Source organism: Oratosquilla oratoria, chromosome 34 (genome assembly GCF_046742065.1).
Source record: "Oratosquilla oratoria isolate Oo_2021 chromosome 34, ASM4674206v1, whole genome shotgun sequence".
Taxonomy (NCBI): Eukaryota; Metazoa; Arthropoda; class Malacostraca; order Stomatopoda; family Squillidae; genus Oratosquilla; species Oratosquilla oratoria.
Genome location: NC_134810.1, coordinates 41,974,969 through 42,000,289, shown reverse-complemented (window position 1 = coordinate 42,000,289; position 25,321 = coordinate 41,974,969). Strand labels below are relative to the sequence as shown.

Sequence of the window (25,321 nt, the reverse complement as noted above, 5' to 3'; positions counted from 1 at the left end):
AATACGCTGCCGTACGGGGGTGGGGGGGGTGACGCGGACGGGCGCTCCCAGGTAGATATACTGCGTGCAGAGTGGTATAACGCTGGTACCTACTAGGAAAGCAGGGAGTGTTCGTGGCTTACGGGGAGAGAAGATCCTGCACTTTTCGGGGGATATGATGAGACCACATGAAGATGAGTGTTCATAAAACGAGTGGAGAAAGAGCTGAAGATCTTCAGAGGAGGTCGAAAGAATGCATATATCGTCTGCATAACATGTAACTTGGGTACCTGGGACATCAGGGAGTAGAGAGAGAAGGCGATGCATGAGGACATTGAATAAAAATGGACTGAGGACACCTCCCTGTGGGGTGCCAAGGTCAAATCTCCTGGTAGCACTAATAGCCCCTTTATAGAGTACACGAGACGATCTGTTGCTCAGGTATCCTTGCACCCATCTCAAGAGATTCCCTTTGATATTAAAATCTACAAGCTGATCGAGGATGATATCCTTGTTTGCAATGTCAAACGCACTTTTGAGATCTAGAAAGGCCACAATACTGGTAGGGGAGAGGCGGGTGTATAATTCATAGAGACAGTGATGTGTGCTGCGGTGGGGCAGAAAACCATAGAGCCTAGTGGAGAGTTTGTCGTGGAGGCGGAACATGAGGCGGTTGAGAAGAATACGCTCCAGCACTTTGCTAAAGCAGGACGTGAGGGAAATGGGTCGGAATTTGTCGGAACCGGGTTTAGGAATTGGAACAATGAGACTGGTCGTCCAGGCTTGTGGAACATATCCATATCGTAGGCAGAGATTATAGAGACGGAGGAGGGGGTCATTTGGTACTTTTAGGAGAAGGCGGAGGACTGAGTACGTGATACCATCATCACCCGGAGCTGTCGACCTACTGCTGGCAAGAGCACGGCATAATTCGGATTTTGTTATGGGTATATTGTCCTCCTCATCTGGTTCTAGCATAGCTGCGGACAGACGAAGAGTGCGATGTAACGAATGAGTGGAGAGGGACTCTCTAATATGCGTTGGGAGATTACGAACACTGGATTGTTCAGACCAATCCTCTATGAGGGCCTGTGCGTAATGAGATGGGCTATGGTGAAGACCAATGGGTGTCTTCTTTCGGATCACCTTCTTAATAAGTCTCCACATGGTTCCCACGCTCGTCTGTTGGTTGATGCCATTAGTGAATTGGTTCCAGGCGTCAGTGTGTGCACACTGTTGTATGGTTACCAAGGCGGAACTTGATTCTTGGTATTGCCGTAGAGTGTCGGGGTTAGGAGATCTCTGATATGCAAGGCCGTCTGCTTCTGCCTGTCTTTCTGCTGTTAGTATACGGTCGTTGAGCATCCAAGGCTGTACTCTCGTCTGGCGTTTGATATTTGGCCTACGTACATAACGATCGAAAAAGTTGTGTGTGCAGGTGACAAGAGAGTTGTATAACTTTTCAGGAGATTCAACATTAAACTTGGGGAGGTGTGCAGATACGAAGGAGACGTAGTTGGGAGAATACTTTGGGGGGATACTGATTCGCGTGCGTTGGTAAGCTGGAGTAGGCATCACTGGGACTGAATACTGAAGGCAGAGAGCGAGGTGATCTGAGAAGAGGACAGGCACCGAAAAGCACTTGACGTTGGTAGGCACGAGTCCACATGTAAGTATGTGATCGAGGGTACCCCCCCGAGCGTGCGTTGCACCACCAGTGTTCCAGCGAGTTAGATGGTTGTGATGTATAAAGTCGACTAGCCGGGTTCCGCTACGATTTACAGTGTCCGATTGGTCACCTAGGGTAGGGTGTCTAGCATTAAAATCGCCCATGTATATCATACCACGAGTTGTGGGAGTAGGAAGGGCTGCAGTATTCAGCTTACCAGGGGCAGAATAAACGTTACAGAGGCGAATTGTACCACTTCCTAGTGCAACCTCAATAAGTTGGTAAGTCGTGTCATTGTCTTCGGAAGTGCCGAGTGGTCGATGCTGGACGGTGGAGTGTACATAAGTAAGGAGCCCATTTCGAATGTGGTGAACATATGGAATATAACCACTAAGGGATGGGGCTGCCCCCCCACCAGTGGGACGTCCAACAAAAGCTTCTTGGATAAAGATGACGTTCGGTTGATGATGGTTGACGTAGGCCCTGAGTGCAGCAACCTTCGCGGGTGTGGTTATACCACAGGCATTCCAAGAGAGGATGTGTAGCTGTGCGTTGTTATTGAACGTTATTTCTGTTCTTTCGGAGGCCAGGTGAGACGATAGTAGAGGATCGGGCACTACCTCCTGTTGGTCCTCGGGAGGGGGCGTCCACTGTGATGGCAATCATTTTCTCAAGGCGAGTAGCGAGTGAGTCAAATTTAACAGTAAGTGCAGAGGTTGACGCGATGTTAGCCTGCTGGGCATCCACGAGCGATTTGAGTGTTGCATCGTTAACCGATAGTCGTGTAGACAAGGAGTCAAAGGCGGCCATAAGGGAATCAAAGCGAGCTTCGATGCTATCAAATCGAGTTTCAATAATTGCAACACGATTTGTAAGGGAGACACACTGAGACTTGAGAGATTCTGCGGCCTCTTGGAGCGTAATGATCTGCCGAGAGGCGGCAGCGGTGGATGGCGGCGATGGTGGCGGTGGGGGTGGAGTTTGGGTACTCGGAGCCAAGCGTACTCGTTTGGTACATCCATGCCACACATTAACTCCGGACATTTGGCATCGCGGGCATTTCCACTGCGATTTGTCTGGTGTAGGTGGTTTTGGTGAGTCTGTCGATGATGCCGAGGTAGAGGTAGGTACTGTGGTTGCTGTAGGACTACGATGAGGGCAGGAACGCGAGTCATGTTCAGCTGAACACCATGCACACTTTTCATGGGCATTGCAATACCGAGAGATATGACCAATACCCCAACATTTGAAGCACCATGGTTTTTCGTCAGGCATTTTGCGGAGTTCACATGGTGGTAGGCAAGGAAGGAAGGAAAAGTTAATGTGGGATGGGGGCGGGTTAGGTAGGCTCCATGTAATTACAAGTCTGTTGATGGGTACCTTATTCTGCAGGAAACGGCGTACAGTATATACCCCTGTTAGCTCCTTAGCTAAAGTTGGTTCAATATCTACAGGATATCGTGTGATGAGATATGTGGGGAACTTGTGCGGTCTATCTGCAGAATCTTGTATATCAAGAGATAACGACAAAATCGCCCCATCCTTGACCTTATCTATGATGTCCTGTCGGCGTCTCGATATGTAGACATAACTTGATGTGACAGCTGACATTTTGACCTCGGCTAGTTCTCGATTAAGACCAAACATTCTTACGACTTCAGAAAGCCATCGCAGTTTCTCATTAATTCTTGGGTTCCCTCTGAATTGTAGTTTGACATACTCGGAACGGGCAAAGGCAAGAGAAGTAGATGAAGGTGGGGGTGGGGGTGGGGGAGGTGCATTCTGCGTAGCAGGTCGTGATGGAATGGGTATGGTAGCATCTTGTAGAGGCAGAGCCTTGTCACTCTTGGTGGCCTTGGCAGCGGGAGATGTCTCTTCGCTATTGGCATCGGAATCGCTATCTATAGGGCGCTTTGCGGAAGCGTTGGTGAAGTCCATAGGCTGGGGAGATGGATTGACAGGTGTCATTTGTCGGTGATCGTGATAATCGAGACGAGGCCAGTTTTTCAGTGACAGGTCGTCATCCTCACTTAATGCAAGATCCATCTCAACATTTGCAAGGGAGCCGGGACCTGTGTATTCCATTTTACGAGGCAAGTTTGCAGTATTTGTGACTTGAGCAATTTTACCAGGTGAGTGATGTGGCCATGATGTGGGTACCTGTGTCAAACACCTCGCACTGCGCATGCGCAGATGTGAGGAATTCGATCAGGGAGGCCCTCCCCGAGTATAAATCACTATTTCGGCTAAGTTCCACAATAATCAAGTTCACTGATAACACTGTACGATGCACTGGGTTTTAACACGGCCTCCGGCCAACTCCGAATAATAGGAACACCGTATATCTTGCGAAAAACGGGGGTCAGTAGCAGAGCTTATCCAAGCAACCGCCACCTACCGTGTCCAACCGTGAAGTTCCCTCACTTAGGTAACAAAGGAATCTCGTAGCCGGGTAAGGGGTTGTGTGTCTGCGTGCTTGTAAGGTCACAGCATTACCCATTAATCTGGTCATACACGATCTCTCTTCTGAGAGGATAGAACCTGTCGATCAGTCCTCCATCATTGGTGGGTGATCTTGAAAGACCTGTGTCGACCACTCAAAGCATTAGCTCCTATATCTCCAACCCAATTTCAACAATAAGATGATTGTGAGCACTAATGCTCAGAAAAAATAAGTCAAAAGCAATGCAAAAGATTTTTGCACAGCACATCCAGACGAAGAAGCACCGTTTCAGTATAGATTAGAATTTATTTTTACATAAAAATACATCGAAATTATTTATATTGTTAAATTCAAATTTATACAAAATAATCCAAATTACTTATAAAATATACATTATATATTTTAATTGTTTATATTTCTGTAAAAATATGAAATAATAATGCTATATCTACACCAAAATAATATTATGTACAGAAATAAATTTTATTTAAGGGGTAACTTTAATAATAGAAACACGGCGGTCCTCTACTCTACGACGTATAGAATTACACATACAAGTTCAGTGACAGCATACAGGAAAGCCAGCAGAATTACTATAAGTAATAAATCTTTCACAAGTATATTTTATTTTAACATAAACAAATGTATTTGAGTGCCCCCCCCCCATTCCCACCCTGGAATAAATGCTCACTGCACATCACCATGACACATTAGAACAAAACTCTGATTACATATATCATTAAGAAAAAAAAAACGAAAAAAAAACGACATCGGTTAAAGTTGCATATCATTGATAAAGTTGAATATTATTGATAAAAAAAAAAAAAAAAAAAACGCTTCACAACGAGCCTCTATTCCAACTCTGATGGGTAAGGAGTTGTGTGTGTGTGTGTGTGTGTGTGTGTGTGTGTGTGCGAGAGATAGAGAAAGAGAGAAGAGGAAATAAATGCCATCGTCAATTTTCTTCTTCTTCTTTGCCTTCTCCGTTGCCTTCTTCTTTGTCTTCTTCGTTGTCATCGTCATGATCATTGTCATGGTCATCGTCGTCATCATCATCATCGTCACCGTCATTATCGTCATACTAAAACAAGGTTATTAATTTCGAGTTTGCTTTTGAGTCGCCCTTTTCCCTTTTGCTCATAAAATTTCGATGTTGGTCACGGACCGGTAACGCTATTTCTTTGTAAACTGTCATTTTGGTGACCACTTACATGCGAATATATATATATATATATATATATATATATATATATATACTGTATATATATATATACACACACACACACCTTGACTTGGTGGATAGGCTTATGAATCTTAATTACAAAAGCTATATCGATAGAGAGGAAATATCTGCAGGGTCACCCATACAGAACAGGTTTTGTAAGAAAGATCAGACAAAGAGCAGCTCACACACACGTCCCTCTCCCCCATCTTATCTATCCTGCCCTCTAAGTATTGCTGTTTAACTCCATCCCAATCAACTTAATGTCATGATGAAGAATATGATACAGCAGCTTTATTGAGGAAAGTTTAGTACATTTACCTCAATAGAAATTAGTTTACACTGTGTTTACCGAGTTCGAAACACAAGTGATATATCAGGAATAAAATACAAATGTCTTAGGGATTTGAATTATCAAAAGAACAACCAGTCAAGAGGAAGGTACTAACAGTTGACATTTTTTCGCATAGTAACGGCGCCAGATAAGGATAAAGCGCTAGGGATTCGGAACTTTCCTGTTATTGTCCCAACACCAAAATGTAATGAAACAAATGTATTGAACAACATAAATATATTGAAATCAAGTTTACGAATGATTGTTTTTAAATCATCCATAATAGGCTTTTTTTTTTTAAACAAAAAATTGGTAAGATATACCTAACCTAACCTATCCTAACCTAAGATAAACACAATCAAAGGCAACAGAAAAATAAAGAAAAATAGTGCTGGGCCAATAACAGTTAAGTTCCTTACGTTCCTTAACACCATCACATTGGTAGGAACTCTTGAGAAGAGCCGAGGGCTTGGACGTCACGGCTTAATTATAATAAAGCAACTTTCTTTTCAGCGACCCAGACCAGAGTGCACAGTTACAGCATCAAGGAAGTAATTTCCCTCATCTACTGCACAACCATGAATGTTTTATAATTTTTCCCTTTGCATGTGTTTTTTCCTGTTCTTAATCACTATTTTATTTTCTAATTTCATACAAGTTCTTTTTTAATAACGTGGTCAAACTTAGAATAATCTCACCGGCAACTGGCAACTCTTTGTAGTCCTACGCAGCAACTTTGATGGGCGGCTTGGCAACCAAGCGCCGCCACTCACGGACAGTCATGGCCACTCAAGCACAACTGTCGCCTGCGCTTGTCCCTGTCGTCGACATCGGAGATATCAGTTAGTACGGAGTTTACTCCATTTAACCCTTGTAATTTTTTCAGTTAACTTGTTTTCTCCATGCCTTGTCATATGTACGAGTATATTTCTTATTTGGTTTAGGGTTTTTAATATTTGTTTGGGGTCCTTTAGGGTGCAATGCATGCTACACTGCTTGCTGTACAAGAAGATCACGCTTGCTCCATCCCGACCTATATATATATATATATATATATATATATATATATATATATATATATATATATATATATATATATATATATATATATATATATATATATATATATACACTTTCTTTTACGTTACCGCATGTACGAATGTTTTTTTTTTTTTTTGCGAAACTTTTTATTTATTTGTCTATCTATTCTTAAGAAATTTTGTATCAACAAGAAATCACCGTCAATAACAGCAACGTTTAATTCCTAAGATATGCGTTACTCGGCTAGTTCCTCAACATATCCCAGATTACGAGCGACCCAAATTAGTACAAATTTATTTACGTGCATTATGCGCCCAAGACGATCTATAGTGATGCCTAAAACCAAAAGAATTCCACATTTAATACATTTAACGATGAAAGTGTGGGTTTCCTCCTAGTGTTTCGTAAACTAGCAAGTTAAATATTATGACACACTGGTAAGATGAACGGCAGATCTCGCTATCGGGGGAAAAAGTGTTGTACGAAGACAGGTATTTTATGATCACTGCAATCTTCACGCTGAAGGAGATCGCAGAGTAATTGCACAACATTCTTTCCTCCGATAGTGGGATCTACACTTCACATACCATAAGGTTTCATTTGACATCTTCAACAACCAAAGACTCTTCCCACGGAACAGGATGGCAGCTTCTTGGGACTTTCTCATCGGTATTGGCCACCGAGATAGTGAACTGCACAATTCCTCTAGAGCAGTGCTTCTCGAACTATCTGATGTGGCCGGCCGGCATTCTATTTTTCAATGTGCCGCGTACCATTAATATTCCGTAATAATATTAATTTATACCGGAAACGATATATATATATATTGAATATAATAAAAGTTGACTTTTTTTATCTTCTGTTTATTTTGTTAACAATATCAGAACATAGAAAAGCAATAAAAATAACCAGCAGTTTATTAACACAAAAAGAAAAATTATGTAAACTTAATCTTAGATTCTACCAATTCCTTAGCATGACCTGGACACTGGCCACGTACCGGTAGCTGATGGCTCACGTACCGGCAGCGGTTAGCAGCGCTGCTCTAGAGGATATCTTGACTGTAGTTGGCGAATATATACTTTTCCAATACGCGGGCTCCATTTTCGCGATTCAGATTTTTGTTGCAAGGCAGATATGCGAGAAAGCTTTAGGAAAAGGCAAGGGTGTTTTTTAGGTCTTTATATATTTGGAAAAGGCTTATGACAGGGTAGACAGGAAGGCAATGTGGTAGGTATTGCAGCTGCATGGGATAGGAGGAAAGCTGAGCGGTCAAGAGTTTTTACGAGAGTAGTAAAGCCTGTGTTAACATTGGAAATGGAGAGTGAGTGTCTGAAGTGAAGTGGGGCATCGACAGGGACGTGTTATGTCGCTTTGTCTGTTCAATTTACACATGGATAGGGTGGTGCGAAAGGTAGATGCAAGGGTAATGGGCCGGGGACTGGAGATGATTAGAAAATATATTGAAAATTGGGAGATAAGCCAGTTGTTATTTGCAGACGACACTGAGCTTGTTGCAAGATCAGAAGAGGGATCAAGGAAGTTAGTGACGGAATATGGAAAAGTGTGCGATTGAAGTTGAAGATAAATGTGGGTAAAGTAAGGTGAGAGGATGACAACAAATTGGGAGTACTAAGGGAGAGAGACTAGAAGTGGATAGCCTTAGACACTTGGGTGGAAAGGGAGGAGTGGAGGTAGAATGTAGATTAAGAAAAACAAGTAAATGACTTGGGGGATTAAAAAGTGTAATGAGAAATAGACATTTGGGAACGGATGCTAAGAGGAGATTATATGAAGGGGCGATTGTGCTGACAGCACTGTCTGGGGCAGAGACATGGAACATAAGAGAGTTTAAATGTGAGTAGTATGGGTTACGAGGCTAGAGTGAGGTACTTGGTGAGGAGGAGAGCGGGGGTGGATAGGGAGTTGGGAAATAGAGTTGATGAAAGAGTATTGGGATGGTTTGGACACTTAGGAAGAACGAGTGAAGAAAGATTAGTAAAAGAGGTGTAGAAGGCAGAGGTGGGAGGAGTGAACATGAGGGGGCGACCAAGGATGAGATGGATGGATGGGGCAAAAAAGGCATTGGGAAAGAGGGGAATGTCTGTTGAGGAAGGAAGGGAAAAGACAGAAGATAGAGGTGAGTGGAGAATGGTTGTTTATGGATGATGCTATGATGCATGGAAGAGAGTGGGTGAGGGATAGGGGGTGAGGGAGTATGTATGATATTTTGATGCAGCCCGAGGGGATTTCTTCCCGTTTTCTTTTTCTGCACGAGGGGACGGAGAGGAGGGGTTGCCGATTAAATGAAGCGGCCATGCTGCGGATGTGCTGTGCCTTGCTAGATTGCTTCTGAGAGAGTGCATTGGGTGAGATGCAGGGATGACCCGTCATCCAGGAGGAGCCAAGAAAAGAGGGAGGGAGATGTGGTGCACAGGAGTGGAGTATGTGGGGATGAAATGGGTTGGAGTGGATTTATGGCTTTGATCTTGGCCACCTCCCTTGTAAGGGGGTAAAAGCCGTTGTATGTATCATCTATTATCATTGCAGTTTAAAAAAAAATATCATTCACGCCTTTCTGCAGAAATCGGTAAGGATGAAGAACCTAGTTCGGAGGTTTACCGTGGAATCGGGGATCAATTGGCTAAGCCCTTCGCTGACCTTGGCGTCGTCTACATTTCCAACCACGGCATTCCAGTGGAAGAGGTGAGGTGATGACCTTACTTAAGCGCAAACTGAGGCGCAGGAGACGCAGGCGACACAGGCAACACAGCACAGAGCAAAGGCAGGCTTCCTAGTTTGAAATTCTCTTTCTTGAAATGCTTCTAGATGCATTACCCCAGCATTTCAAGTTTGAGAGAAATTCAAACTATACTTCAGTTTAGCTGCACGAAGGCTGCCTTTCCCGTCTTGTGTCGCCTGTCCCTCATTTTTAGCTTAGTTTCATGAATGATTAGTCATTTCAGCTTTAAGTAAAGCAATACACACATGTTAAACATCACAGAAATGGCTTCCCCAATACAAGATGACCCATTTGTTGCAAGTTAACTTGTCTAGTATGCTACTTGCTCTTCATACATCGTTCGAGTTAAAACTACTTCGGTTACAATATTCTAGACTTCCGTAAGAACTCAACAATGTGTCTTACATTCGTATTCTAGGTTTAACTTCTCTTAGTTGGTCATTCGACTTCTCACTATATGGCGCAAGAGTAAATTTACATTTGGAAATCTGAAAAAAAAAAAAAAAAAAAAAATGATCGTAACCGAAGTTGTTTCTACTCACAAAAGTAGCAAAACCAGGTAGCATGCTATCGAGAAATGCCTAGTGTGACGCCACCTTAACCCAGCAAGAAATTCTCGACACTAGGATAATTTAGAGGCAAGTTGACTAACTTTCCGTTCACACTGGGCAAGTAGAGGAGTAGTATACAAGTCGCTAGCACTGGTAGCTACCGGTACTAAACTAGCCTCATGTGAACAAGGCTTAAATTGACAATGTTTATTAAGTATTATAGGTGGAATATGCACAGGGTACGTCTACAGTCTTACAACAGAAGCTCTCAGATCAGAACCTAACCTAACCTAAGTGTATGAATGCTCACCCTGAGGTGTTTACTTTGAGCCAATGGGTGAAAATAATTGGCGCCTATTATATAACAACATAAGAATGATGGAAACTGCAAGAGACCATAAGGCCTACACTTGGCAGTTCTATATATTACCTAGGACAATATATGTGGGTAAAATGGCAGGGCCTCCGTACAGACTATGTTTTAGGCCCCTTCCACACTAGGCAACTAGTGACCGTCACTAGTTGCCTAGTGTGAAAGTCTCGGGCAACTGCAAGCAACCAGTGACTGTCACCGAGTTGTGGAATCCTTTCTCATCATCTCATTAGTCGAAAGAATGGCATCAGTGGAGGAGGTGCTTTTGTTGGCTTTGCTGGTCAAGAAAAAGAGACGGTCGGTGACGGCAACTGCCAGTGACGGTCACTTGTTACCGGAGCGGGCAACCGCCATAGCCTGTTGCGCAACCGGGCAATCGCGGTGACGTAGTGTGAAAGGCTCAATTTGAAATAATGGGAGGCAACTAGTGACCGTCACTAGTTGCCTAGTGTGGAAGGGCCCTTAGGTTTACCTTTGATTCTCTTGTTCTGCTCTGTTGCTTGATTTTGTGTCATTTATAAACTAATAATGTCTATCTAGTGCAGGCCATATGGTCTCTTGCAGTCTCCTTTATTCTTATATTCTTAAGTTCTTATCTCTTTTCGGTTCCCGTTCTCGTCATATAAAGTGAGAAAAGACTGAATTAGTCTGTGTTCTTCTAAAATAAGATAATGATAATGTTGTTCTCGTGCAACAGATGGATAAAGCAATCAAGACAGCTCTGGAGTTCTTTGCTCTTCCAAAATCTACCAAGTTGAAATTCTTGCGCTTGGCTGGAAGGAATTATGGATACACTGAGATGTGCAAGGAAAAGTAAGTGATACGTTCTTTTGAGGTTTTGCGATGATACATGTATGTAGTGTTTGTGTTTGAAGATGCCATGGGTATAAAGAGCGCCAGGCAGTATACAAAAAAATAAAATATAAAATAAATAAAAATAAAAATAAAAATGAGAACAATTATATTAATAATAATGATAGATAATAACAAAAATAATAATATAATAATAACAACAACAACAACAATAATAATAATAATTACAACAAAATAAAAAATATATAAAATGGGACTCGAATCTCCATTTTTTCGTCTACACTCTACAGTATTACGTCCCCGGACTTTTACTTCGGTATGAACCTGTCTCTTAAGCTTAGTTTGGGAGCGCTAACCGCGGCCAAACTAAGCGGAAAGCATAGAGAAACGCGCCCAGCTCTGCAAAATGGGGGTATTGGCACGTTAGACATGTCAGAATTAGTAGTTTTTAGTGAAATAACATCAGTTTTGATTCCAATTATAATTTAGTTTACAAGAAAACTTAACAGTCTATGCAAACGTTATTTGACCAATGTATATATTGTTTGAACATTTGTCTTTCAAATATGTCTGTTTACATATTATTTGACTGACAGGAAGTTACGATTTTAGGTTAGGGTAAAATTCCAGAATCATGCAAACACGTATAATTAACATGAAATTTACGTTGTCCAATAGCTCCTAACGTAATATAGCTAAACCTACCCTAGTGTAATATATCCAAACCTATCTAAAGTAACCATTCAGTAGAAAAAATAAATGAGTGAAATGAAAAAAAAATTGAAAATGTACTCGAGTGATACTGGAATAATACAGACATCTCGTGTCCGCCCTGCACAGCGACGATCTTTGGTAGCCGTTTGAGGCTAAAACCCTTCTTCTCAATCAAATATGTAAATATTGGTCAGATAACTCTTCAAACTGCATATTTGTGTCAAATCCGAACTCTGGACGGTTTCTGGTCAGTTGCTAGGAGAATGTTAATAGATTCACTGCATAAGGATAAATATTGGGAATGAAGACAGAAATGATGTATGATACACTTTTAATATGCGGGATACATAGCCAAACATGATCTACGTATAAATTGCGTGGATACCACCAAGGTATGTTTAAAAAGATACTGCATAAGAATAAATATGTAGACAATCAATTATTGCATAAGAATAGATATTGATGTTGAAAACAAAATCACATAACATAAATATAGTTTGGTATGCAATATAGGACTGCATACCAATGTAACTTCATGATACGTAGATCGCAATAATTTGTGAGTATTTGAAGTTTTTTTTATGGGTGTGAGCATATGTCTAGTAAGCATTTGACGTGGAACACCAGTAGACAAGCTTGAGCTAGCTTGTGTAATCAATGCAAACTCTGTGTGCACTGCCCGGTCTACACTAGGAAATGGCGAACCGAAATCACGATGATATTAATTGTAGTTATTCAAATGGAGGTTGGAGATAAGATGCGAGAGGAAAAATAATTTAATGCGATAACCACTTAAGCAGATTTTTGAGGGCACCACACAACACTGATAAGTGGTCGTCTTGCAGGACAGGCGCGGGATCATACGTCTGGCAGCGCGTGTAAGAAGTGAGCGAGACTTGTGGTGGAGGGGAAGGGCAACCCTTACTGAGGATAAGCGTTGCCCAGACCCATAGAGTGAGGATTTTAAAAACAGTGTTTAGCGGTAGGAATCATAACGCTACGCGAAGTATTCTATTGTAAGGAGTACCTCAGGTTTGTATCAGGGAAAAATTAATTTTCCTGCGAAAATTACATTTTGTCAACGTTATCGTCCAACGACAAGAAACCGAAACAGCCGAACTTTATTGATAACGCGTCGTTTTGAGAAAGTATGATGTCCTTAGGTTCGGTAAAACGAATGTTTATGCCTAGTTTCATTCAAGATCTGTTCAGTCGTCTTGTATACACTTTTCTCTTCAACCATGGTCGGGTCTGAATATATAAAAACAGTAAACTGTAAAAAAAAAAAAAAAAAAGGATTACATGTACTGAAATAACATTTTAGATAAAGGGTCACAAAGCACCATTTTTGAACGTAAGAATGAAGGAGACTGCAAGAGATCATAGGGTCTACACTAGACAGTTACATGTTCCTTGCCACATTCCATTCCTATCTTCTATTAAAACAAGTTTTCGAAAAACTGTCGTCACAAGTTCACGTTCTTTTATGGACGAGTTTAATCAACTCAAGTAAACCCACCATCTTTCACGAGTAGACCCTTGCTCAGTTCAATAGTGGCGGCTCACTAGCCATTCTCGCTTGCATGCTACTCGCATGGGAATGTTTTGCTGGTGATTTTTTTGGCTAGCGGCTGGCGAAAACGAAGCTTCTCGCCAAGCTATGTTTACTAACGAGTTTATTACTGCAGTAGTAAAAATATATAATGAAAAGAAACAAATTGATAAATAAAAATCATTGTTTATGTTTGAATAACTGCATAGTGAACATGATAGATAAAAAAAAACACGTATAAACAATATGCATGCTCACTTCTATGTTTTATATATAAATCTCAGGAATGAGTTCATTTGAGCATTCAAGTGAACAGCAAAACTTTGTTGGTTCTTCCCACCATATCCTCTTTTCCCAGCAGCAAGAGTCAGTAGCATGTTACTCATTTTGGATAGCAAAAACCAAAGCAGGTAGCATGCTATCGAGAAATACCTAGTATACCGCCATCTTTATGGACCATCCATTTACACTACTGACCTGTTTAAAACAATTTTCAAAAATATAATGATACATGACGTCAACTTGACCAAGATTAAGGTTCGGATTTATTTACAAACTTTTGCAGAGTGGACCCAAAGGGTCTTCTAACTGAGGTGTACGAGAGTTTCAACTACATAACAAGAGAAGACTGTGCATGGCCAGACGACGATCTTCCGCAGTTGAGAAAAAACCTGAATACCTTCATTGATATTTGCAACCAACTATCTATAAAGATTATGAAGTGCATGTCGGCGACTTTAGGTAAGCAAGATGGAAAAAGTATTTGCGTGTAATACTCCAGCTAGCTAGCCACGGGCACAGAGACCAACTCAGATACAGACAGACAGACACAGTTAGGAGAGAGAGAGAGAGAGTGAGGACACACACACACAATGCAATCTAATGGGGATATTTTGCATTGACAGAGATCTGACCAAAGATGGGGAGGGCTTTCAGATGTCATGGGGAATAAATGAAGAAAGACCAAATGTCTAAAGATATGAAGAAATACAGTTGTCCATATATAAGCATAAACACTTGGAATAACTTAAGTGACACAGACCAAAATCAAACAGTATAAGAGTTCAAAAAAAAAAAAAAATTGAGGATAAAGATTATGTTGGAACTATACATGAATTTGAGTCTAGGTATGTTAGAAGTTTAGCGAATAGGAGACGAGACCCAGCCAGCGTTGTCCCTTTCCTGTATACTACAATTAGGACCATATATGGAGTCTGAGCTCTCGTTCGGGAGGGGCTACAATCAGATCACAAGTCCAACACGTGATCCAAGACCACGGTGAATCACACTTGTTCAAACGTCGTCGATAACAGTTCCACACGGATCATGTGAGTTTCCCTGATAGATAGCGGACTCGCCATTGCATCAAGAAGACAAATTTGGAACCAAATGTATAGTATTGTATATGTGTGTGTGCCTGCATTTTGCTTCTAAAGGTGGCAGCATGCTACTTGATTTTGCTATTTCGTTTCAGTGGCTTCGGTTACATTATTCTAGACTTGGGTAAGAACATTCGTCATTCAGCATCTCAATATATGACGCAGGAGTGATTTGACATTTGGAAATTTGAAAAACAAAAGATCGTAACCAGGCATTTCTACCCACACGAAGTAGCAAAAGCAAATAGCAAAAGCAAATAGCATGCTAGCGAGAAGTGCCTAGTGTGCCGCCACCCCTATGTATACCCGGGTTCGGCCCTTAACTATTGGTGATTACCACTCACCAGTGCTATCATAGCACACTGGTAACGTTGACTGTTTCCGTTATAGTTAAGCTTCGAGCATAAACTCGTCATGCAGACATACATGTTAACATTGTGATACATGACTAGGGTAGCCGAGAACTGCAAGGCTTCCCCTTATCCCAACCCCGGCCGTCGCGAGCTTCGATCACAGGTGCACTAAGCGCTTAGTGAATTCCGCTCGCTACCATTTCGCCAAACTGAACGTACAAAAAAAAATAAAATAAATAAATAAATAAATAATAATAATAATAATAATAATAATAATAATAACCTGATGTACGTTTTGTACGTTCAATGTGGTGGTATCGAGCAGGATTGACGCTCGGTGAACCTGCGATCGAGGCTCGCGACGGCCGGGTTTGGTTATCTGAATTACATCGCTGCTACTAGCGATTCGTTCCATAATCTTTTTTAATATGTACCTTTGCTTTATATGTTCCGATCAAACTTAAGACTTCATTAAGTAGGATCGACACCCAACTTCTCGGTGGCTCTTGTTCACTTTACACAAAGTATTCTATTTTCTTTCCCTAATTTGGAAGGTCTTGACATCGACTTCTTCACTAAGTATCACGGGTTCAGACCCGAGACCAACCAGAGTACTCTTCGTATTGCTCACTATCCACCAGTTACTCAGGAAGAGGAAGTCACGAGACTAGGAACCCACACCGACTACACATCTTTTACGTTCTTGTTTCTGGACGACGTCAAAGGTTTGCAGGTAAGAACCAGAAACTATACTGAATGGAGTTGAAGCCGACACTTAAGTCTCGTTGACACGGGGCTAGTTTAGTAGCCGCTAGTGCAAGCGACTTGTAAACTACTGCTCTACTTGTCCAATGTCAACGGAAAGTTAGTTAACTTGCTGCAAAATTATTCTAGGGTCAACACTCACTTGCCGGTCTTGCACCTAGTACCAGCGGCTACTAAACTAGCCGCTGTGTTAACAAGGATTAAACTGTCTGGATTGGGCTTATACTGGAGAGACATGCAGGAAGGCTGGAAAGATTACAGCAAAAACCAATGAGACTTGCGTCCAATTTGAGAAAGGGATGTTATGAAAATTTCTTGAAATATTAGAAAAGTTCTCTAAATAGCACAAAGAACTTGATACAACCTATGAAGATTCCTGTTGAACTTGTGTGCCGTAATTTGTTGTTCTTACTGGTGGTTGTAGGAACAGTCTGTTTATGGTGTCACCGAATAGTGTTACATTGAGTGTTTGCTGTGTGGTGACAGTTGTCTCATGCATGCCTTTTAACGTGTCATGTGAATGCATGAAGTTATACACAACTAGATCATGTCCTCGTGTTTTTGCAGTATATTCAGATCATGCAGGCTGCATTATCATTCAGAGGCATTGGAGTCAACGTGGATGAGTCTGTTGGTCGGGCCTGCTGTGTGGGAGGGTCGTGGGGCATGGCCTTTGTAATTGTTTTTGACTTTTGGTGTAGCATACAAAGGTGTTTGTATGACAGTGTTTGATGTCCGTCAACTAGCTAGGATATCCATTGTAGTGGTGATAGTTGAAGAAAGAGGAGAGGCAGGAGAGTTGTTACGGGATATATGGGTGATGGTGTAGGTGTAGGTGCGTTGAATGTCTGTGGAAACAGGTGTTGCACGTTTGCACGTTGTCTGTGCAGTTGAGGGATGTTCATGTATGTGTGTGAGAGCGACTGGTAGCGAGGATTGTGTACCTCAGATGGAACCAGTTCCAGCAACTGGTGCAGAGGAATTAGCCTCCAGAAACACATTTATGATTTCATGTATGCAGTGCAGGGGTGTTCCATCCCAAACGAAATTTGCTCCACGTCTTCTAATGTATCAGGAGAAGAGTGTCAAAACAGTACTCCCAACACAGAAAATCCAACGACATACATGTGGGTGTGTGGTTTGGGGCGCGGGTACAACCGAGCCGGAGGGAAGGATCGGTTCCTTGGATTGTGTGGGCGTGGATTTCCCCTTTGTTCCTATTAGTAGTTCCCGTTTTAGTCATTCAACCATTTTGTATGTGGCCCCTTTATAGACCAAACGGTCTCCTGGCAGCATGACACTAATCTAAGCAATCCTGATTACAGATGAAGGACCAGCAAGGAGAATGGCTTGACGTGGTGCCCGTCCCGGGTGCAATTCTCATCAATCTTGGTGACTTGATGCAACACTGGACTGGTGACGATTGGAGAGCCCCGGTAAGATCACAAGTTTACTTAAATGGAGCCGAATGAATTGATTGGGGATGGGACATGTTGTTGCACTACCATTAGTGATGTTACAGGAGAAAATGGTGCACTGGAAAATTTACCGTTACAGTATATGGAGTGTCACGATTGCTGTTTCTAGTTAATATACCTAAGTGACAAATTTGGCTAGGAATATTTTAAATCTGCACGCGAGCAAATTAAAATAGCATACAACTGAAACAAAAGTATTTCGAATTTTAATATCACTGGCAATATGAACACAAAGCTGAGATTACACTCAGTAAACGAAGGGAGTACCTATTCCCATTATACAAAAATATTTTTAAATGTAGGTTGTCTTGTTGACAAATTGAGCTTCCTCAAAGTGCAAAGCTACTTCATAGGCAGATTAAGTACTGTGACCAACGGTAATGTAAATAAAGAATAAAATAGATGCTCTATATAACAAATGGAATACAAGGGCACTGAATTGACACAGTGGTGAAATTAAATCCCAACTAAAAAGGTCCGCGGGAATAGTATAAAATAATTGAATATACATAACTTGATAGTCACAAATGATGGAAAGGGTAGGTCTAAAGGATATAAAACACACTAGAACACTACACCTGATGTATACATATCGCTGTAACAATACCTTTTTGACGCCAGTTATTACACAAATGTCCTTACTGTCACTTTTTTAGCGTGAATAGAATCCTTTGGTTGTGCTGTGTCACACCCTTGCGTGAATAAAGTCTCCAGTTTGTATTTTAAGGCAGGCGTTGCGTGAATACGTGGTGTATTATCATCATTATTTTACATTACAAATGTATTTCATATATGTTATAAAGTAAATCATTGCATAATACCCGTCTGTTGGGGGCGCGCTTCGAAAATACGTTCGGTTAGATGACGCCAAGCTCAGAAACGTTACATAATTTGGCGCGAAACAATATTCTTCGTTCCCATTGGTTGGTGTCTAAACTACCTACTTTAGATACGTTTCGGCATCCAGGAAAAGTAATCACCGGTTCCCGGGCTATATAGAGGTAGAACCAGAACACAGAGAGAACAGAGACCCCAAACGGGGATCCAAGCAGAAAGCGACGGCAGAGAAAAGAGAGAGAAATAATAATAATAATAATAATAATAATAGACGCCCATGGGTCATCTGAATCTACGTCGAAAATTTTCTACATTCGTCGATTACGACAACTCAACTAAGCAAGTCCTTTGGACCTCAAGTACTGAACCCGTAAACTGGCAATCTCCACGCGAAGTGAAAAGCCTTCGTTTTTCCGAATTGTTTCGGACATCTCCAAACTGGTGCTGTGCTAAGCAAGATCTATAGATCTTGGTACTAAGTGCGACTCTACAATCTCTTATTTCTCGACTACGAAACAACAAATCTACCTGTTCCCGACTACCAAAAGTTATCATGCAACAACCTCTCCTCAAACAACTCATTTGTTCCCGAGACTTGAAGAGCGGACTAAACGGCTTTCCGTTGGTACGACTTCTAGCAACCAGAATCAAGACTCGTCTACACCATAATAAAGACTTCATTTCGCCCACCTGTTCTCACGTGCTGCATACAAGCGCACACTTAGATACTCTACCTGCTAATTAAGTATTCATTTATGATTCATGAAATTTATACATGTTTAATATTTTATGATTAATGCGTATGACTATTTTCTTATTCTATATCCATTTATGTTGTTTGTGTCTATTTTACTATTGCAAATAATAAATTTTAACGAAGATTTTTATCCTGCCACTAGGCCGACCAGAGCACGGCCTCAATTTTTTTCTTTTCTTTTCGTGTTGCGACTAGCCTGGCCCATAGAGGTGGCGACACACACAAGCATTGCGCTGATGGTACAACTGCGGAACATGACATTCTAAACAGACCAAAATAATAATGAAAAATTACACGATATTAACAACAGAAACCTACGCAAGAAATTCCTTGAGGATATAATCACAGTGGCTGATTATAACACTGGCCAACAAAATGAAACTTTTTTTTCTCATCACAGACATAAATAAGCTTTTCTGAATGTAAGTTTGATGCTGAATCCAAATGTGGTCACAGTTTTGTTCTAGCACGTATAGTTTTTTAATTATTTGCTTTTTTGTATTTTAGAAAAAATATATGTATTTTTATGAATATGTAGGACGTAATAAATCTCATTTCATGCAAATCATTCATTTGTGAGAACTAAAAAATACATATAACACTAAATTGATTTAATGCAATGAAGTATAAGAAACTAATCTACATTACATGACATTATAAGATCTTAAAAACGTTGAGAGTATGCTTTTCTTTTAAACATTTGGTCTGGATTATCACGATACAATATCCAGCAATGGTCAGCCATCATGCTTTCGTTCCAAAATCCTTGGTAGCGAACTTCCATAGTATGAATATCTTGATGGAAACGTTCCCCTTACTCGTCACTCACTGCACCAAGGTTTTCGGGAAAGAAATCCATATGAGAATGTAGGAAGTGCATTTTCAATGACATGCGACAATCCATTTCTTTAAAAGCATTGAGTAGTTTCTCCACTCCATCCTTATATGCATGGGACTTTGTCTTCCCCAGAAAGTTTGCGCATATCCATTTGAAAGCCAGCCAAGCATTCAATTCCAATGGACTTAGGGCCTGTTCAAATTCAATATCTATTAAAATTTCCCTGATTTGTGGCTCAACAAATATTCCCTCCTTCAGTTTTGCTGCACTAACACTCGGAAATTTCTTAGAAATATATTGGAACCCTTGTGAATTGATTTTACCCATTGCTTTAACAAAATTCTTCATTAAACCAAGTTTAATGTGGAGAGGTGGTAGGAAGATCTTTTGGGGGTCAACTAAAGGGACAGACTGGACACTGCTTGTTCCTGGGACATATGCAGTTCTTAGTGGCCAGGAATGTTTGGTGTAGTGTTCTTTTGTAGCACGACTGTCCCAAAGGCAAAGGAAACAACAATATTTTGTAAATCCTGCTTGCATACCCATTAACATTCCTATAACTTTAAGATCACCGCAGATGTTCCATTGATGGCTATCGTATTGGATTGCCTTAAGTAGTATATTCATATTGTCATATGTCTCTTTAAGATGGACCGAATATGCAATAGGGAGGGATGGCTTTGTATTTCCATTATGCAAAAGAACTGCTTTGAGGTTTTTCTGGGACGAATCAATGAAGAGACGCCAGTCAGATGCCACAAACGTCTGAGACAAGCCTGTGAATAGACCATGTATATCATGACAATAACAGAGAGGACCATCTACTGTAAAGAATGTTGCAAAATTAAAATTCCGCGTTCGGTAGTAACTGATACGAAAATTTTTGTCAAGTAAGTTGTTCTCCTGTAATCTTGAGGCGAGAAGCTCTGCTTTCTCTTTAGACAGTGATAGGTCTCTCACAAGATCATTCAATTGTCCTTGGGTTAATAGTTTCGGCTCAAAATTTCTACCTTCCAATGTGTGATCTGGATCTGCTGACGGTCCGGGAATGCCACCAGTTACACCTTCATCGTCATACACGTCATCTTCAATAGAATTTGCTCCATCATCTGGGGGAATTGGAATGGGCAATTCTTCACTGTGTGGCACTGGTCGACGTGCTGAATCCATGGTTGGATAAACAATCTTGTGTTTGTTCTTTGTAGAAAATCCGGTTAGGTTAACACTACAAAAATAACAGTCTCCATGATGATCTCTCGGCTCCCTCCATATCATGGGTATGGCAAACGGCATTGAAGCTTTCTTTTTGTTCACCCAATTGCGCAATCCGTTTGAACAAACAGAACAGATTTGATGTGGTGCCCATGGTTTGTCTTGGTCACCTAGATGGCAATCAAAGTACAGTTTGTATATTTTTTTAATGTTGGTTGTAATATTTCGTCGTTGTAGTTTAGTTGTAAAATAGCCACAGACATAACAGAACTTGTCGGGATGATTCTTACATTCTTGAGGCATGCTGATTGATATAAGCAAATGATTCTAAACAGATTTCCACCAGCACGGCACTTCACACAACAGCAGACAGAGGCCGAGTGTAGCTCGCTGTTATCAGTTAGGTATCAATTGTGCAGGTTGCCAGACGTACGATAAGATGTCTGAAATAAATAAAATAAATCAAAATTGAAATAAATAGATAATTAAACAGGAAATAAGTAGATTCCTAAATAGACACACAAAAATATGAAATACATAAAGTATAAACTTAATCAAATGTAGAAAAAAGTAGCACTTTGGCTATTAAAATGGTTAAATCTATGTATTTACATATATGGTTTCATCATAAAAACTATACGTGCCAGAGAAAATCTGATTGCAGTTTTGGAATCAGCGTCAAAAATGCTATCCAGGCAACACCAAATTTACCAGTGTTATCCTACATTGCTCATTCATCATTTATCTCCTTTGAGTTAAATGGTTGATTTTAGACAACCAATCAACGAGTAAAGTAAGAATTAGTCTCTAATTATTTCTGCAGATAGCAATAAACGTAAAATCTAAGTTGAGTTACACTTTGAATTTCACTGACGCAACCAGTTGCTACCTATCGCAGGGTGTAACTGTGTGTGTGGGCGCGCATGTATTTGTGTGCATGTATGTGGGGAGTTCAGGGAGGTGTGTGTGTGTGTGTGTGTGTTTGTGATCGCTTTTATGCAACTTGTTAAGTCGGAGTGTGAGCTGTCTTATATTATTCGTTTGAAAAAGTTGGACAATGATGGCAAAGGAAACTTAGATGAACTATAAAAATTCCCGAAGTTTCTTAAATATTTAAGGGAAAATGTGGAGAAACGTCAGGAAATTGAATATTTCATATCTATGCCATCACAGCCCAAGTAGTAAAGATGCCATAAGTATACAAAGGAATGAGGAATGCCACAAATCTTCTTAAAAAGTAGGCAGTCGAGTTATTGATATCCGTCCCAACACCTTTGAATGAAATTATTGATTTGATTGGTTTGGGTTTTTCGATACTACAACAGTTAGTACATATGTTGCCACTACAAAATATTTAAGGCAGCAAAGATGTTAGGCTAAAACATTTACATTACAAATAAAACTTTCGAGATGAAGGGTTGCCTGCCCCTGCCGTACAGAACGGTACGAACTATTTGCAACACATAAAACATATGGTGCTTAAAGAATATTCAAAATACACAATGTCGCACACCGTTTTAGATGTAGTCTAGGGAGTGGAACAGTTTCCACCAAGATCTAAGAATATATTTAGACCTTGGTTTCCACAGCAGTGGAGATACTCGTACGAAATAAACTTTGTCGATTGCAATTGTACTATTTTCGATCGCAAACTAACAATTTCCTTTTTCATTCCTTTTCAGCCCCACCGAGTAGTTATACCAAGCGAAGCCAAGCGACGAAGACGGTTGACTATGGTGTTCTTCACGCAGCCAGATGATGATACAATATTGGAATCGGTTTGCGGAACCAACAAGTATACATTCAATACTACAGAGCATGTGAAGAGGAAGATGGCCGAAATATACAAATTTGATTAAATTTGTTATTAACTCATGAGATGTAGCTGTTAATAAAAAGGCGTACAAAAAACGTTAGAGTCGGCCCAGTTGGACAAAGCAACATTTCGTCACGAGACGAAGTGTTAAGGCCCGTGCACACACAGGCTCGTGCAGCGCCAATACGTTACGTTACCCAGCGTGTTGTGGGCTGGGCTTTTGCAACACGCATCGCGATTCACACCACTTTAATTTTCATTTGGTGTGGGCAGTGCGCATCATGACGCAGAGGAAAAAGGTACGTTGTACGCTAAGCTCTCTAAGACCTATAACCGAGTGGACAGGAATTAACACTCGCATTTATATCTATTATTTCCCTGGTTATACAAGCTTATACAATACACCCAGCGAAATTAAGTATTTATAGATTCACTACAACAGCACCCTTGCCTTTGGAACGAGAAGTGCAAGGAGGAAAAGCGGGGGACTTAGAAGTGTTTGAAAGTGATTAAAGCAGAAATGTCTCGTATTATGAAATGTGAACTGGACAATGAGAACGCGCGTCCTTCCCTCGGCAATGTTCAGTAGTGACTGACGTGCTGCAGCATTCCGGGTAGTCTCAGACAGTGTTGCCGCAAATCCGGGTGAGCATATCCGGAATGGACTACATGGCAACTTTAGGATTGCCAGATAGCAAAATTCATCCTCCGTTTATTATGATTGGGTAAACCTTAGCCAATAGAATGTCGATAATAAGGGCTTGCCTGGGAGTGACTTTGTCTTTTGTAATACATCTGTCCTCACAATTCTCTTCTAACCAGTGTCACAGTATTTCTTGAACAAAATAACCCATTGTCTCACGAACACTCTTTGATTAAACACAGAAAAGAAACACTAATAATGTCTCATACAGTTTTCTTAGCCATAGAGTAGATCATAATAGAAAACGACATTTCAAATGGATAACTTATTTGTTTTAGTGGCATATGTTTCTCTCTTCAATAATGATTTTGAGAAAAAACCATAGCGCTTGTCAAAGTTACGTAGTGAACAGTACGTATAAGCCTGTAATGTAACAGCCTTAAACATTCCTCTTCGTCGAGATGTAGCTTTGATATATATTTTTAACTCTATTATCAGACTATCTGTTCTTAGGAATTTGGCAACAGCATATGCATGCATGCTTTCCCCTTGCCTTGCCCTGCAATCGTCACTTATGAGCATATAAACAGTTAGAAGTCGGTATAAATCAGTTTGTGCTCACAGACTTAGATATTATATCTTATTATCTTCATTTTCTTCATCACTTTTCTCTCTAACGTAATGAAAAATGATAATAATATTGTCTGGCACTGTATGGTTAAACTTAAGCGTGATTTTCATCACTGCCGTCGTTACTTATGAACAAATCCTCGCTTTCCACATATGTATTAGATTCTTCATTTCCTTCATCATGTTCTGAATCATTTTCATCACTTACTTCGCTGTCATCGTCACTGTTGTGTACATCATCACTTTCTGTGTCATCAGATTCATCAAAGAATGTAGTGAGTTCCTTTGGAAAGCTCGAGTTCGCATAAAATCTGGCCCGAAAGTGGTCTTCCTGTGCGAGTGGCTCAAGCATTACACCTCTGTAAACTTTACTGACAACATAAATAAACACAAAATGCAATGGTAATGGTGTGGATATATTAAAAATACACGTATATATTCTCTTTATATTTATTCAAGCTTTACTTTTTTAGAAATTGACGAGAAACTAATTTATCCGGAATTTCCGATTCAAAAGAGCATCGCCGGATGTTTGACGTAATCACGTCCGACTGGTGTTCCCGCCATGCAGCTAGCAGACGAATTCCGGATTTGCGGCAACACTGGTCTCAGACTGGACATTCGGCGCTGCATTCAACACAACTCCTTTATTCTTATGTTCTTATGTAACTGTCTTGCGGCGCTGCACGAGAATTAGTGTGTACTACGCTTTACGCTCCACCCCGTCTATCATCGAATTGCCGAACCATCTCGTTGCTTCCTCAAGGTCTTTACTACAGCCTTTCAAATGAACGAATTACTGAGCCGTCGCTAAATTTCAACTAATCATCTCGTTGTACACTAAACAGCTACTCGAAGCCGCGAATCGCGCGGCGTAATGCAAGAGCCCGCAAAACAACGCGCTGAGTAACGTGTTGGCGCTGTACGGGCCTCTTATCAATACCAAACATATACAGAAAGCAACTTCACCTATTTCCTGCTTTACACCTCTTTTAAAGTTACCAAACTCCAGGCCAAAAAATTTATTAGACAATTCGGAACTAAAAACCAGTCACGAAATCAGACAAATCCGCAGGGACTCCAGCAAACATATAAATAATAACGAAAAGGAAAGCAATTTCGACTCATCTACGGTAGGAAAGGTTTCCTTCCTCCCACGTGATTCAAGAAACCAGTACT

General features: G+C 40.7%; 2 protein-coding genes across 3 annotated transcripts in view; one reads left to right on the top strand and one right to left on the bottom strand.

Annotated features, from left to right (window-relative positions):
* Window positions 1–25,321, bottom strand: part of LOC143018246 (uncharacterized) — a 194,663-nt gene that overhangs the window by 163,664 nt on the left and 5,678 nt on the right. The window lies entirely within an intron of this gene.
* LOC143018390 (uncharacterized) lies at window positions 6,429–23,491 on the top strand. The gene is made up of 7 exons (XM_076173747.1): window positions 6,429–6,489; window positions 9,273–9,394; window positions 11,053–11,168; window positions 14,000–14,175; window positions 15,721–15,899; window positions 17,257–17,367; window positions 22,736–23,491. Exons 1-7 carry the CDS (start codon window positions 6,429–6,431, stop codon window positions 22,910–22,912), a joined length of 942 nt encoding a protein of 313 aa, XP_076029862.1. The 3' UTR covers window positions 22,913–23,491.